Source organism: Pleuronectes platessa, chromosome 19, assembly GCF_947347685.1.
Source record: "Pleuronectes platessa chromosome 19, fPlePla1.1, whole genome shotgun sequence".
Lineage (NCBI taxonomy): Eukaryota > Metazoa > Chordata > Actinopteri > Pleuronectiformes > Pleuronectidae > Pleuronectes > Pleuronectes platessa.
The window spans coordinates 15,339,461-15,353,054 of record NC_070644.1 but is presented as its reverse complement, the minus strand read 5'-3'; the positions used below and the strand labels follow the sequence as shown (position 1 = coordinate 15,353,054).

General features: G+C 42.0%; 1 protein-coding gene across 1 annotated transcript in view; it reads right to left on the bottom strand.

Annotated features, from left to right (window-relative positions):
- The window catches only part of nsmfa (NMDA receptor synaptonuclear signaling and neuronal migration factor a), a 34,598-nt gene that overhangs the window by 9,725 nt on the left and 11,279 nt on the right, over positions 1-13,594 (bottom strand). Inside the window, 6 exon segments of the mRNA XM_053411429.1 lie at positions 1,954-2,043; positions 3,289-3,341; positions 7,043-7,111; positions 10,390-10,462; positions 11,598-12,482; positions 12,758-12,819. Coding sequence (XP_053267404.1) covers positions 1,954-2,043; positions 3,289-3,341; positions 7,043-7,111; positions 10,390-10,462; positions 11,598-12,482; positions 12,758-12,819 — 1,232 coding nt within the window.

Sequence of the window (13,594 nt, the reverse complement as noted above, 5' to 3'; positions counted from 1 at the left end):
ATGTCTATGTTCTCTATTTCAAAGACATAGGTGAACATTCTAATAAAAAAAGAACTGCATACTCCCAGGGGGGAAATGGAAAAGGAGAACTGAAGAAGAACAGCAGGGGAAATGATAGACAAGGAATGAAATGAATGGCAGTCTGGAGAACAACACCTTTCCCTCAGGAAGGAGGGAGAGGCATCAACAACACCATTATTCTGTCATCAACAGTTTATTTATTTTCCCATCACACTCTGATACACAGAAACACTGAAGATGGAAGTGAAGAAAAAACATAAAACTACCAACCTACATCGACACAGACAAACGGCACATGCTAACAGTGTGTGTGTTCGAAGCCTTGTAGAGACACAGAGATACATAATACACCAGGTCCTCACGTTAACATCTGTTCCAGCTGACACAGTCGGACTGACACACACACGCCACACACACAGACCAGTTTGGAAGACATACTCACAGAGAGAAAGAGAGCACCACAAAGTTGAATAAAGACCCACGGTCATAGGGAGACAGATGGACAGGGTCAGAGTCAACAGCAGAGACGGTCAGTTTGTGAGTGTGTGAGGTTGTGTTTCATGTTAGTGGGTCTTGATGTGTCAAAGCCAGGAACTGAGCTGGAAAACTGTGAAGCTGTAAGGTCACCTCTTCATAACAGAGAGGTCTACAGGACATACAGGGCAGTTTTGTGTAATATCATCCGCGCTAGTGGATACGTGTCTGTATCCACTAGAACCCTTTTGTTTTAATTTATTTATCGTACATCAGAAATCCACATATCGATCCAGATTTAATAGTCCTGATGTTTTTATCAATTATTAATATAGAATAATGTAATTTTAAGCATATAGCCGACATATTGTAGATATAAATTAGATATTTATTATTTAGTAGTTAAACATCTCAGATACCCGCTAGTCCCCATTCTCTTAATACTGATGACCTCATGTATATAAATTTAGTAGTTCATGATACATTTTTAACAAAGTGTTGTGTGGTTTATTATATCTTCATGTAATCTTACACATAATACTACAAAAACAACAAAAAGAATGAAAAAAATCAGCTCTTATATCAGTATTGTTATCTGCTTGTATCCAGGCTCAGGTCAAAACATGTATTGGTGCATCTCTGGTTTTTATTTTGACATTCATTATGGGAAGGTTTGCAAAAGCTTAATTTCAGCTCTGCTCTAAGACTAATGCTTATGAAGTTGTTGATTACAAGAGCTTTTTTTTTTATGGCTGCCAAATGCTGCTAAGTGGCTTTCAGCTCCTCCTGAGCCACATGTGTTTGTAAAATTGATGAATGATACTGACTAAGCACAAAGCAAAGTTGAGCTATAATGAATCTGCCTTTTCAAATGTGAGTGCACACAGGGACACATCAGTAATTTATGACCACACTGTGCACAGTTCAAAATGGGATCTTACAGCTCTCGCTACGGCTGCTTTCACAGGTTATGATCACATGAGAAGATGCCAAATAGGCTTTGAAAGATCTTTAACAGGACTGTTATCCACAGTTGAGGTGATTTTGAGTTCATGTTGGATTCACATTTGGAGGCAGTGTTGGATGTTAAACAGGTCAGCTCTCACAGGTCCAGGTCACCTTTTAGTTGACGTGCTAGAAATAGAGTTGCAAACCTTAAACCTCTTCCTGTCACAAGGTCGCCCCTGCAAGCTTTCAAAACTTATTCTTCTTATGAATTTATCCCTTTTTAAATTAAAATACTTTTCTGCTTTTCACGCAACTTTTGCCCAACTAATAACCATGGCGTGTGTTTGTAGCTTTGCTTGCCCCAGTTAAAGTCGTAATTTGTGCCATTTCTGTCTACCTGCTGCAGTTGTCAGAAAGTGTGTGTGTAAGCATCTCTGTGTGTGTTTGTTTGTTTGTTTGTGTGTGTGTCTGTGTGTGTACATGCACGTGCGTGACTCTGTGTCAACTCACTGTCTCTGGGTTCATTTGGAGAGTCACTCTTGACAGGGGTGGGGTCACTCCAGGAGCGGCTGAAACTCTTCGATCTACGCTCAGCAAATGCTAGTGCAGGTGGGGGAGAGAGGGTCACACACACACTTTCTCTCACACGTACACACTGACGTACTCACACTAACAAGCCCGCAGACCGGCTGTCTCCTCCATTCACTCACCACCTAAACCACAGAAGAGTGCAAATGCGGATGCAGCTACAAGTGCACAAATAGTTTACATACAGGCCATCCCCTCTGTACGCAAACGCACAAATACCTTCATATATACACTGTCCAACAAACACACACATATACAATAGGCTAACACAAGTAACCTCTATGAAACACTCTGCTGCTCATTCGTCTCTGTTTGATCATACGCACAGATTTCTAGGACTGTTTCTTGATTTACGGAGCTACAACTCATCGATAACATCAGCTCTGCTCTGAACACTAATCTCTGTGCTCGTTGAATATTTTTAGATTACTTGAAAGTGTTCGACACGGTCGATCAACAGTGTCCATCAAGGCCCCAATCCTTTTGCCCAATGTCATTTTCCAGGCTGCTTTATCCTCAAGAAATCCTCTCTGTTTCATTTAGCTGCGGATACAAACTTGTTCTTTACAAGTGCAAGCTTCTTCTTGCAAACCAATGGCCCACATAGAAAGAACAGATCAGAAATGTTTGAGTGTTGATTTACCAGTTCTTTAAAGAATAAAAAAAAATACATATAAACTAAATTAGCCTCTTTACCTTCTAACTATCATTTGCCATTTTCCTTCTAAATGTGAAAACACTGGACAGAATAACAGATGACAGACCAGTCACAAAAACACAGTCACATCTATATACAATGAACTACAGATTTCTGTTCTCTGCTGCTGTAGAAAAGTCTTTCAGACATTCACACAGACTCGCACTCTCCCATCATTACCAATCACCACTTTCCTTTCTGCCTCATAAACAAATCATTCAGCGTCCTTGTCTTGGCTGAAAATGCAACAGGAAAATACCAACCACACACTTTCACATTTATACACTACACACATGCACACATGCACATCCTCATATTTCTGGCTTACAAAAAACACTGATAAACATGTAATCTTCAAGGGAAATGCAACAGAGTGTCTCCCCCCAGTCCCAGCAAAGCAGCAGCGCTCTGTGCCATGCAGAAAAACACACCAGAGACCAGAAAGGAATGAAGAAATAGAATAAACACGGATGACAGCGGGGTGAACAACATCACAGTCAGATGTAGCAACACACAAACACACACAGACACACACACACACTCGGAAATATCTGACTCACTCTGTGCTTTAATCCTTCTGCTGCCCACCATCCGAAGATGCTTCCGGAAGTTCCTGTGGGCAGAAAAACGAAGGTGGAGGAGGGATAACCGAAGGGAGCCGGGGAAGAACCAAAATGTAAAGGAGAGGAAAGAGGGAGGGGGTGGGCGGAAGATGACAATTCAGGACGAGACAAAAAGAGAGGAGTGTCAAGCTGCTATTTTCAAAAGACTGTTTTTTAAAAAGAGAACATTACGGTTAAATATACCACTTCCACATCAACGTGAGTGGAAAACACCGGTCACAGGAGCAGTGTGGGTGAAACGTTCCCAGTGTAAAGATATCTTTTTATTGGCTTTTATAGAGTAGATTCATGTAACAAGAGCCAAAGGGAACCCCTCTTCAGCTGAAGGTCCTGATCTGAGAACACCCACATCACAGTTTATTTTGTGAGTAGAATTGTGAGTGTATATATTTTTTCTTTTTTTTCTTTTTCCGAGTAGGTGAGATGTTGGGTAGTTGATGGTGTGTAGTCAACATGGGTGTAATTAGTAGAAGTTCAACCCTGGTAGATTTTATTTGTATTTAAGATATTGAGACAAGATAAGGATCCCTTCAATTACCAGACACTGAATCGTCTGGTACATTATCAGCCAGTAACAATGTTAAGCCTCTAACTGAGTCTATTCATAATTTGATTCCACACAAACTTTTCATTCTCTCCGCAACAGGCCTTATCTTTTTAATAAATTTCAGATATTAAAAAAACTCTTGACTGCTACATTTCAGTGAGGCTAATTACCGACTAATGAAAAATATTTATATTCATCAGAAAACCCAGACTGATGGAACAAGATTGTAATTGTGAGACCTGTTTATCGCTCCTGTGATTAATGCTACACTGACATCAAATCATCACAGGCATTTATCTCATTTGCCTCGGGGGAATATTCCCAGAATGCACCCTGCTAAATGTGTATAAACATAGACTGTAATTTACAATATCTTTATCCAAGGAGCAGAACAGTTCATTTATCTTTTTTTGCAATGATTAAACTGATAAATTTGGAAACATGGGATATAATCCTCATCACAATTAGGCCTAGGTGTTAAATTATCAAAGGGAACACTGTTGTTGCTGACTAGTGTGGAGGTAGCATGAGTTTGCAATATTTTCGGTCTTGTATTAACCTTAAATAACTTTGACTTTCTATAATATTATGTTATCTTGCACCTGAACTCAATATAGCATCTTAATACCAACAAGGCAGGATGGTTTACATAGTTTTATTTCTGTGTGACTTGCTGCTTAATCCTGACATGATGTTCTATGCAAGAGTCCCAGATAAACATCCTTTTATCTCTCTGCCTCCCTCCCATGTCACATCCACACACATCTGTGGTACACCGACACGCTCATGATTAATGATCCCTGCATGTGGGGTGTGTGTGTTTGTGCGAGACGCATATACATGTTTATGTGGTGGGAGAGAACCAAAATAAAAATAGAAGAAACAAAATGATAAAAAAATAGTCTTTGGAGCCTCTTTGTCCTTGATTTACCTCTCGCGCTAACATGGACCATCACCCAACGAATTTAACAGCTAATTTCACGAGCAAATACTAATCGCTTCATGCTTTAAAAAAGGGAGAAAATAGGATCGAGAGAGATAAGCGACATCACTGATACGTAATCTGTGCTTTGATAAAGAGATCTTCGACACACTGATACACTGAGTCAGACGGAGGTTTCACCCCGAGGGTCGAGTCCTTCAGCCGCAGTTAACTACAGATGAAAGGTGCGGAGACGGTTAATGAGATTTAGATAAAGAGAGGAAACGTGAGAGAAACCGTGTCCACCTTCACCTCAAGCTGAAGACAATTTGACAGGTCCTCCTCTTCTCCGCTTTCAACTCTTTCTGGAACTAATTCCCATCAGTTTTTCTTTGCTTTTCATGTTTAGTTCCACATTTGTTTCTTATTATTAATATTATTAGCCTTTTTACTTCCTACTCCTGTTCCCTCTTCTGTTTATGCCATGGGCTTTTTACTATCATACAGTTTGAAATAAGTGAAACTTCCCTGATGTTACTAATAACACAAATACTGGATTTTTAAAAGTGATGTTTACAGATCACATAAATTGTATCTGTTCCTCTGCCACCTTTCATATGTGATGTTTCCTATTTCCCATTCTGTCATTAGTGTCTATCTCTGCTCTTTATTTTAATGATGTGGGGACTTTCTCTTCATCCTCCAATCTTCCAGTCTGATGTCTTTTGTATGGCTTTGTATACAGTGTGAATGTGGAAGTTATAGTTTGAAAACTCTTTTTCTGGCCATTTAATGACTGATTATAGTGATGCAGTCAATGCTCAGTTTGTCAAACAGTGCCGGTATTAGAAAATATCTCTGTCCTGGTAAACAGTTCACTGCATAATGTATTTATAGAAAATAAGAGTAAGAGGAACTGCATGAAAAGCAACAACTAGAATCAGGAATCAGGGAAATGTAGTGTAGTAGGAGAAACATTTTCTTAATGGTTTCGGCTGACTACAAGATTTTTCCAGTGGAATTTAGTGCGATGAGCTGCCGCTGCTCTTAAAAGTTTGTTCTGCGGTTTTTCCCACAAATGTTCAAATCCCAGATTTGGACCTAAGCAGCACAGAGCATTAATGAGGTTGACGCTGCAGATGGATGACACTGAGATGTCAGAGGAGTTGAGATGTACCGCACAGTGTCACATTCACCATCTGCCCCTGTGTGTCAGGGCATCTGGGCCTGAGTGGGATCTGAACTTGTCATTGATGTCATAACGTGTTACAGAATCTCACTCTGTCAAATGTCGAATTTTTTTCTGACTTTAATGTCGTGTTCCGAAACACAACTTTCAAAACTTTGTACAAAGCCATTTATACAGATTTAAGGCAAATTATCAACCAGTTTGAGTCCATTTATGTTTTAAACAACAAATACACTATGTGTCCATTGACCTACACCAAGGAGGTTAGGCTTTACTCTTTGTATGTTGATTTATTGGTCTGTTTGTTTGTTGGTTTTAAAAACTTAGTGGAGGGATGGGGTCTATTAAACCCTGGTGTGGATTAAGGAGCAGATCTAGGATTCTTGTTCTATTTCTTGTAAACGTGGCATCTATTGCACTTCTGTTTGTCCTGGAAGAGGGATCCCTCACATGTGGCTCTCTCTGAGGTTTCTACGTATTTTTACCCTGTTAAAAGGGTTTTTAGTAGTTTTTCCTTACTCTTGCTGAGGGTTAAGGACAGAGGATGTCACACCCTGTTAAAGCCCTATGAGACGAATTGTAATTTGTGAATATGGGCTATACAAATAAAATTTGATTGATTGATTGATTAAACCATTTATCAGACCACTTCCTTTTTTCTTTATGCTTCTGCTATAAGAGCTAGACAATCATGGGTAGGATTGTTCGGCCTTGGCGGAGGTATGCGCTCCACTGAGTGCCATTCCAGTTGATCTTTTCAATTTTGTCAAGGAATAAAAATCCAATTCACTGTGGCTGGCAGAACAAATTTGGCCCACATCGGGGCACTGTAGCAAGGCAACCAGTATGCAGATCCTTTTGGGTCCTAATGACAGCCGCTGACGTGCTCGCACCTTCGAGTGTCACATTCTGACTCTCTGGTTTAGTCAGATTAGACACGGCTGTAAATGAGTGACAATGGAGCAGTAGCCAGTAACCCGGCTCAGAAACCAGCACTCGAGCAGAACACAGGCTGGCAGGGGACGCTCCGTACCTCTGGATGACTTCTGCCGAATCCTGCTCCCTCTCTCTCCTTTTTCTCTGAACAAATCCCCGGAAAGCCCTGCCAGGACGTGGCACAGTATTAAAGGGATGAGAGAGGGAGGATGCTAGCATAGCGAGGGGTAGGGCAGTGCAGGGAGGCTGATGCCAGGCCTTTTAGCTGCAGGGTTTGCTGGGCTGTGAAGGGGTGGCTGTTGAAGGTAGGCAGTGGCTAGCTTTGACTATAAAAACCAGAGTCAAATCACATCACTAGCCTAAATCTTCTTTTCTGTTCATAGATGTGCCAGTATGCATGGGGCATAGTCCATCTTCCAATAGATACACTGATCTTGTGACCTCATGTAGCTTCTCAGCTGTATTTCTCAAAGGGAGAGTTCATATATGTCTTCATACTTTCCCAGACCCACCGATGGATGCTTGATTTTTATATCCTTAGGGCTAAATTAGCAGCTCCACTCAAAAAAGAACTTATACTCCAAAGCTGGGGGTCTAATACATCTCATTCACAGCATGGTGTTAATACTTCGAAGATGCATTTAGTACGGTAAAGCTATAATCCACTTGCTAAGGCAGAAAAGTAGTAGTAGAAGCATTTGACTCATTCTCTGTGGAACTTGGAGAATGATCTGTTAATTTGGAAGTGGAAAGTGATTCCTCAAGGTTCACACTGGGCTCCCATGTGTCAAAGTACCAACACAGTGTGAAATGCAGCACTTTCAAATGTGTGGTTATGTCTTCAACAGATTAAACTGCAGTTGACCAGGGAATGTGTGAACCCACAGCCCTGTGAAGCTTGTTAACAATTATCCACAGCAGAGACAATGCTCAAGATGCAGCATCTTCCACCAGGTTAAACATAATGAGTTCTGTGTTCAGCAGGTTTACTGTGGGCACTTTGACCCTGGGTAAGCAGAAGAAAGAAGCTATTGAGATTCCCCCAAAACAACATGTCCCCTTAATGAAAGGTATTGGTGTTATTCCATATTTTTCTTAGTGTGAACAAATTCCATAAAAACACTTTAGTTAATCACTGAAAACCTTGCTGCTCAGTCTTTGTAGCTCAGCCTCAAGTCTTGTTTTACAAACTGAAAACATAAATCTGCAAATAACTTCAATATAAATGATGAACTGAGGTAATAAACCTGCTAGCGTGACGTTAGAATCTTGTCTTGCTGGACAATTATAAGTTTGATCTTCTTATGGTTTGATTGATGACAACAAGAACAAATATAGAATATTCCCAGATTCCTAATTATAACAATATCATAATCATTGTTAAGAGCTTTCATTTTGTGCAAGTCGGCAGAGGTTAGAGCAGTGTAGGTTAGCGGGGTTTAGTTAGCCAAGGTGCGGTTGGAGGAGGGGATGTTCAGAATGAAATGTCAAGGCTTTGCTTTGCAATTCACTATTGTTAGCATTCATCTAATGGCTCAATGAACTCCTCTGCAAGGCTATACACAGAACTTCAATACTGGATATGTGTCCTTCAAGGTTTCATCGGACTTATACATGGCTGAAATAAAATGGCTGCATTGATTTCTTCTGAAAGTACGATTGGTGAAATGGATTTACCAGACGGCATTAAGGATCACATGTTGGCTCTTTAAATACTCGTTCTTAACAAATCCCTCGCGAGCCAGTTCCCACAGTCGATGCCAAACATGGCAAAAAAATCTGCCAGCATAGATTCAGTGATATTTAGTGATGTCTGTGGAGTGGGATTACAGCACAGACACGACAGCCACAAAAGTCTTAAATGGCCAAACTCTAATTAATGCTGTGTCCTGTGTGTGTCTGTGAGTCTGTGTATGCGCCAAACCTATTGGGCGGATGTGAGCTTACAGGCTTTAAGTCAGTCGTCATTTAGACGGACATATTTCCTGACTTGAGCTTGGCAGAGTGTATTTCTCTGGACTCGATCCCCTACTCTTGAAAATCCTGAAACTCAATTATCCCCCTTTTGGCCGTTTGATAGTTTAGACTTTGTTTGTGCTGAGTAGGCTTTTACCTGACAATCCGTAACGTTTACACCAAAAATTATTCCTGAAAAACAAAAAAGGTTTTTCCTCACAATAATAGTGGGAGACTCACAGCTACCTATCCTACTACTACACAAACACGCACACAGACCTCTAAAGCTCCCTTTAATCTTTCCTTTACACAGCTCAAGGATGAAAGTTAAATGGTAGCTATTAAGTTAGGGAACAGCAGTTAAGGACAAGAGGAAAGCAAGGTTAAAAAATTAAATAATAAAAAGCAAGCTGGGAATAATAATACTCACGATATCCTGTTTGACGGTCCCAAGAATAACAAGAGAGCAAGAGGAGAGGAGAGACAGAAAAATACAGTTAAAGCAACAGTGTGAAATGAGTCCAAGAAACAGAACTGGGCGATAATGAGATTAAGACAAAAAGAGTGTGACATTATTGGACCCTCATGAACAACAAGATTCAGTCTGAACTAGGTATAGGTCTCAATATGCGAAGTTAAAAACTGTTGTGGAATCAAATTAGCATATTCATGACTTGCCCACATTGTATTTGGCATCTACGTAGTGTCAGCTGGTTCCTGCCCTTTCTGTTTACTTCTCTATCTCTCTGTGCACACATATACTGTTTATATAGACAAATTGCCAATTTAGCTTTTCTAATTTACATGTTTCTGTTTCTGTTGTCACACAATAATATGAGTATGTAATTGTAAGCAACGGCTAGAGGGAAAACTCCTACACTCTGCTGGTTAACAAATTGTGTAACCTCCTCACTCAGTCAGTCACGGACATTCAGGGTTGCAGTTCTGGACAACGGTCAGTCCATCAAAAAAAGGCGAAAGATCAAAATAGCTATATTTAGATTCAGCCCATGATATACAAAAGGTACATGCCTTTTGTATTTTCAAGGTCCCTATTTTGGGGGTTTAATTACTAATTAGGAAATAATTGATTTCTGTCTATAGCAAATTTGTTGAATAAACTAATCTTAAAGTTAAACAATGATGGTGTAAAATGCTCATTGAATTCACCAACAGGAAAACCTTTAAAATCAATCCTGCCTTCTACTGCAGTACCACAGATCGATAATCTAACATTAGCCCTCCCAAAAAAGAGAGACAATGATGGACTGTCCTGTTTGATTAAGCCTCACGGGTCTGGAGGCTGATTTTATAGCTGAGTGAACTGAAAATCAATGTCATGCTGGCGGGAAGGAAGTCAATATAAGACATAGAAAATGGTTGGAGCTAGTGTAAAGTATGCAATCTACAGTTAATGATCTAAAAACATGTAAAAACACAGGTATGGCGCATTAACTTTGTATGTTTGTGTACATGTGATTTTGAAACACTCACGCCTGCATGGTCGTCGTGGCCGTTTGAAAGGAGAACATGTTTTCCTTGGGGAACCAGTTAGTGTCCTCTGCAATCACAGAGAGAAATGATGATACCGATGTTAAGGGGAAAGAAGTAAAGAAAAATCTGCCGCATTTGGCGAATGTTGTCATAAATACAGTAGAAATATGGAAGCACAAAACTAGTGACGGCACCGGCACTCCACAGTCCACCACTCCACAAATGGAGAGACGGAGACACACAGGAAGAGACAGCAGGGGAGAGAGATGGGGAGACGGAGAGTCAGATCTACAGACCACCACGTACCATCCAACATCAAGCCCTCATTCCCCACCAGACCTGAGAGGATATAGATTTGAAAAAAGTATCTTGGAACCAAAAAGTTTAATACTAGCTCACTTTTAATCTATGTTACTCCAAACAATATGTAATTGAACTTATTTTACCTCTATTTCAAAGTAAAGCAACTTAGAATTAAACATGTATTACTTATTTTTTAATAAATATGGACTAAAGGTTTAAATAAGTTCCCTTTTCACTGAAGGGGCCTTAAAATAAAAAAGAAGCCAAGAGTTAATACTTCAAACTGTCACAAACAGACTAATGGGAAGGTGACATTAAATGGATCCTTTATGATTCTGTAATAAATAGTCGTCAGCAAGATCTCATTGCCCTTAAGCATGTTAATCATAGACTTTATATAACGATGGAAGACAAGACATCTCCTCAAAAGTGAGGCCAAATCATCTGGATCATGTCAAATGTTTGTTCAAATGCTTATTTCTCAGGTAATTTGAGTTCTAATTGGTTATTTGATGGAATAAAAATGGTTTGAAAGGTCATGATTGAAAGCTGAGGTTGACTCCCGATTGGTCAAGCCCATAAATCAGCAGGATCTTGATTCCGCAACTCCACACCAGGATCACTGCTGTCCAGACTTTTTTGTACTTCAGTATTGTACAATTCGAGGAATTGGAGACATGTCGTCCATCATTATTTACAGTCTATTCTGATCAAAATGAGTATTTTTCCTCCAGATAATTAAAAGTAGTCAAATACTATTTCCTCTCTGGTCTGATACCAAACCTGTTGATCCCAGCCACAGGGCCTCATGATCAGCCCGCTCCCCCCCCCCCCCCCCCCCCCCACCCCTGTTTGGATTTCAGCGCCTCGCCCTTCCTCTGTGTCGTCCACCATCTCACCTCTCTCCAGCCCAGTCACCCGGTCCACACTCCACATCCGTTCTAGGCGTCTGTGATGCTTGCCTGCCTCTCGGGGCGCACTCTCCAGGTCCAGGGAGCCTTGGCTCCGCGAGGGGACACCGCTGCACGAGTCACAGGCCAGCCCGCTGCACTCGGCATCTCCCTTTCCACCCTCGCCCCAGCTGCGGATGTTGTGGGCGCTGACAGATGTCTGCAGCGGGGGTTGTGACAGGTGATGGTGGTGGTGGGAACGGTGGGAAGGCTGCTGCTGGTTGCCACTGCTGCTTCCACCCGCCCCGCTGCTGGACGGCGAGTTGGTGCCTGCGACGGCATGGTGGTGGATCCCGTGGTGATGGTTGCTGTGGTGATGGTTGCTGTGGTGGTGGCTACTACCACTGTTGCTGGCCCCACGGCTGCTGCCATGGTGGTACTGTGTCGGAGACGAAGAGGCGGAGGAAGGGGAGGTGGAGGGCTGGATCAAGCCACCTCTGGATCCCGGCCCGCCACTCCCCGTCTTCTCCTTCAGGACGTCCAGTTCTAGGCTCTCCTTGCTGCCCCGGCCGCTGCTCATCAGCATACCGTGCTGGGTAGTGATGGTGTACACGCGGGCAGGCTGCAGGGTGCACTCGACACACTTCAGCTGGTCTTCCTCGGCCGAGAAGCTGCGCTCAAGGGACAACCTTGCTGGATTCGTAGAAATGGTGATGGAGGGAGGAGGTGGCTGGAACAGGCCCAGTGGCTGTTTCACCAGGCTGGACTCAGGGTTGTCCTCACAGCCCTTTGCGGTGTTGGCGCAGGGGTGGAGGTGGTTGTTGTTGTTGGGGCCACTCGTGTCACTCTGTGACTCTGGGTCAGGACCCACCAAGGTTTCACACAGAAGATGAGCTAGAGGGTTGGAGAGAAGGGCAAACACGAGTGTCAGAGGAATAGACCAAGATTAGAAAAAGAGAGAAAAGAAAAAAAAGAAGAAGACAAGTTGAGGATGACAGAGGGTACTATCATCATCTTTCTGCAGTTATCAGCCATTGTAGTACACACTAATGTGCCCCGCCTCAGCAGAGGATAAGGTAAAGCAGGTGAAGGAAGGATTAAAGACCACAAAGGAATATGCAGAGCAGCAGAGAGGGGTGGACAAATGGCATGATGGCAGAGACGCTGACCTGATCCGTTTCGGTTTTCAGAGTGTGTGTGGGACAGGTTCTCTCCAAATGCTCGCGCTGCTCTGTGGGGACACACACATGACACACACATAAAAACATTAATTCATGGGAGGAGAGGAGGGGTGAGTGCGAGGGGAGAGGAAAGGGGAGAGGAGAGAAGAAAGAAGGGCAAGGGAATTGTAAATTATAAACCCTAATTGCTTTCTTTGTAGACTCGTGCCACCCACAGATTAAGATGCAGCTGTTTTATCTCCACACCTCAGGCGGCCACAGGCTGAGAGACGGACAGAGTCAGCAGGAGGATATAGACCGAGGGATAGTTTTAGGTTAACTCGCCCTCAGAAATTTCCAGGCCCTAATATAGGAATCGGCATCGGCATCGGCCCCCAAAAGTCCATATCGGTCTGTCTTTACTCTAAAGACACCCATTCAGCCTTTATATAGAACTTTATATCACTAAGGGCTTCCATCTTTAAAAAGAATGGCCCCAGGTCCTGCAGACGAATGATATTTACATCTTAATGTCGCTCTTGTCAGTGTGCGACAGGATTGAAGAAGGACCAAAGACAGACGGGGTGAAAGAGAGACAGATAACTGAAGATGTGCTTTCCATGTCAATCTGGGTCCAAACTGAGGACAGGATACGTGCTACAGCAATGACTTCTGGACATAACGACTCATGATAGTAATTAAGAATAAGAGGAGAGGAAATTAGAAAACGTGAGTAACTCTCAATTCTTTATGAGATATTAATACGACTATTTTAACACTGCATCTTTTATCCATTATTCAACAACTAACTACTGTACTTACAAGATACATACTGTACGCAAACTG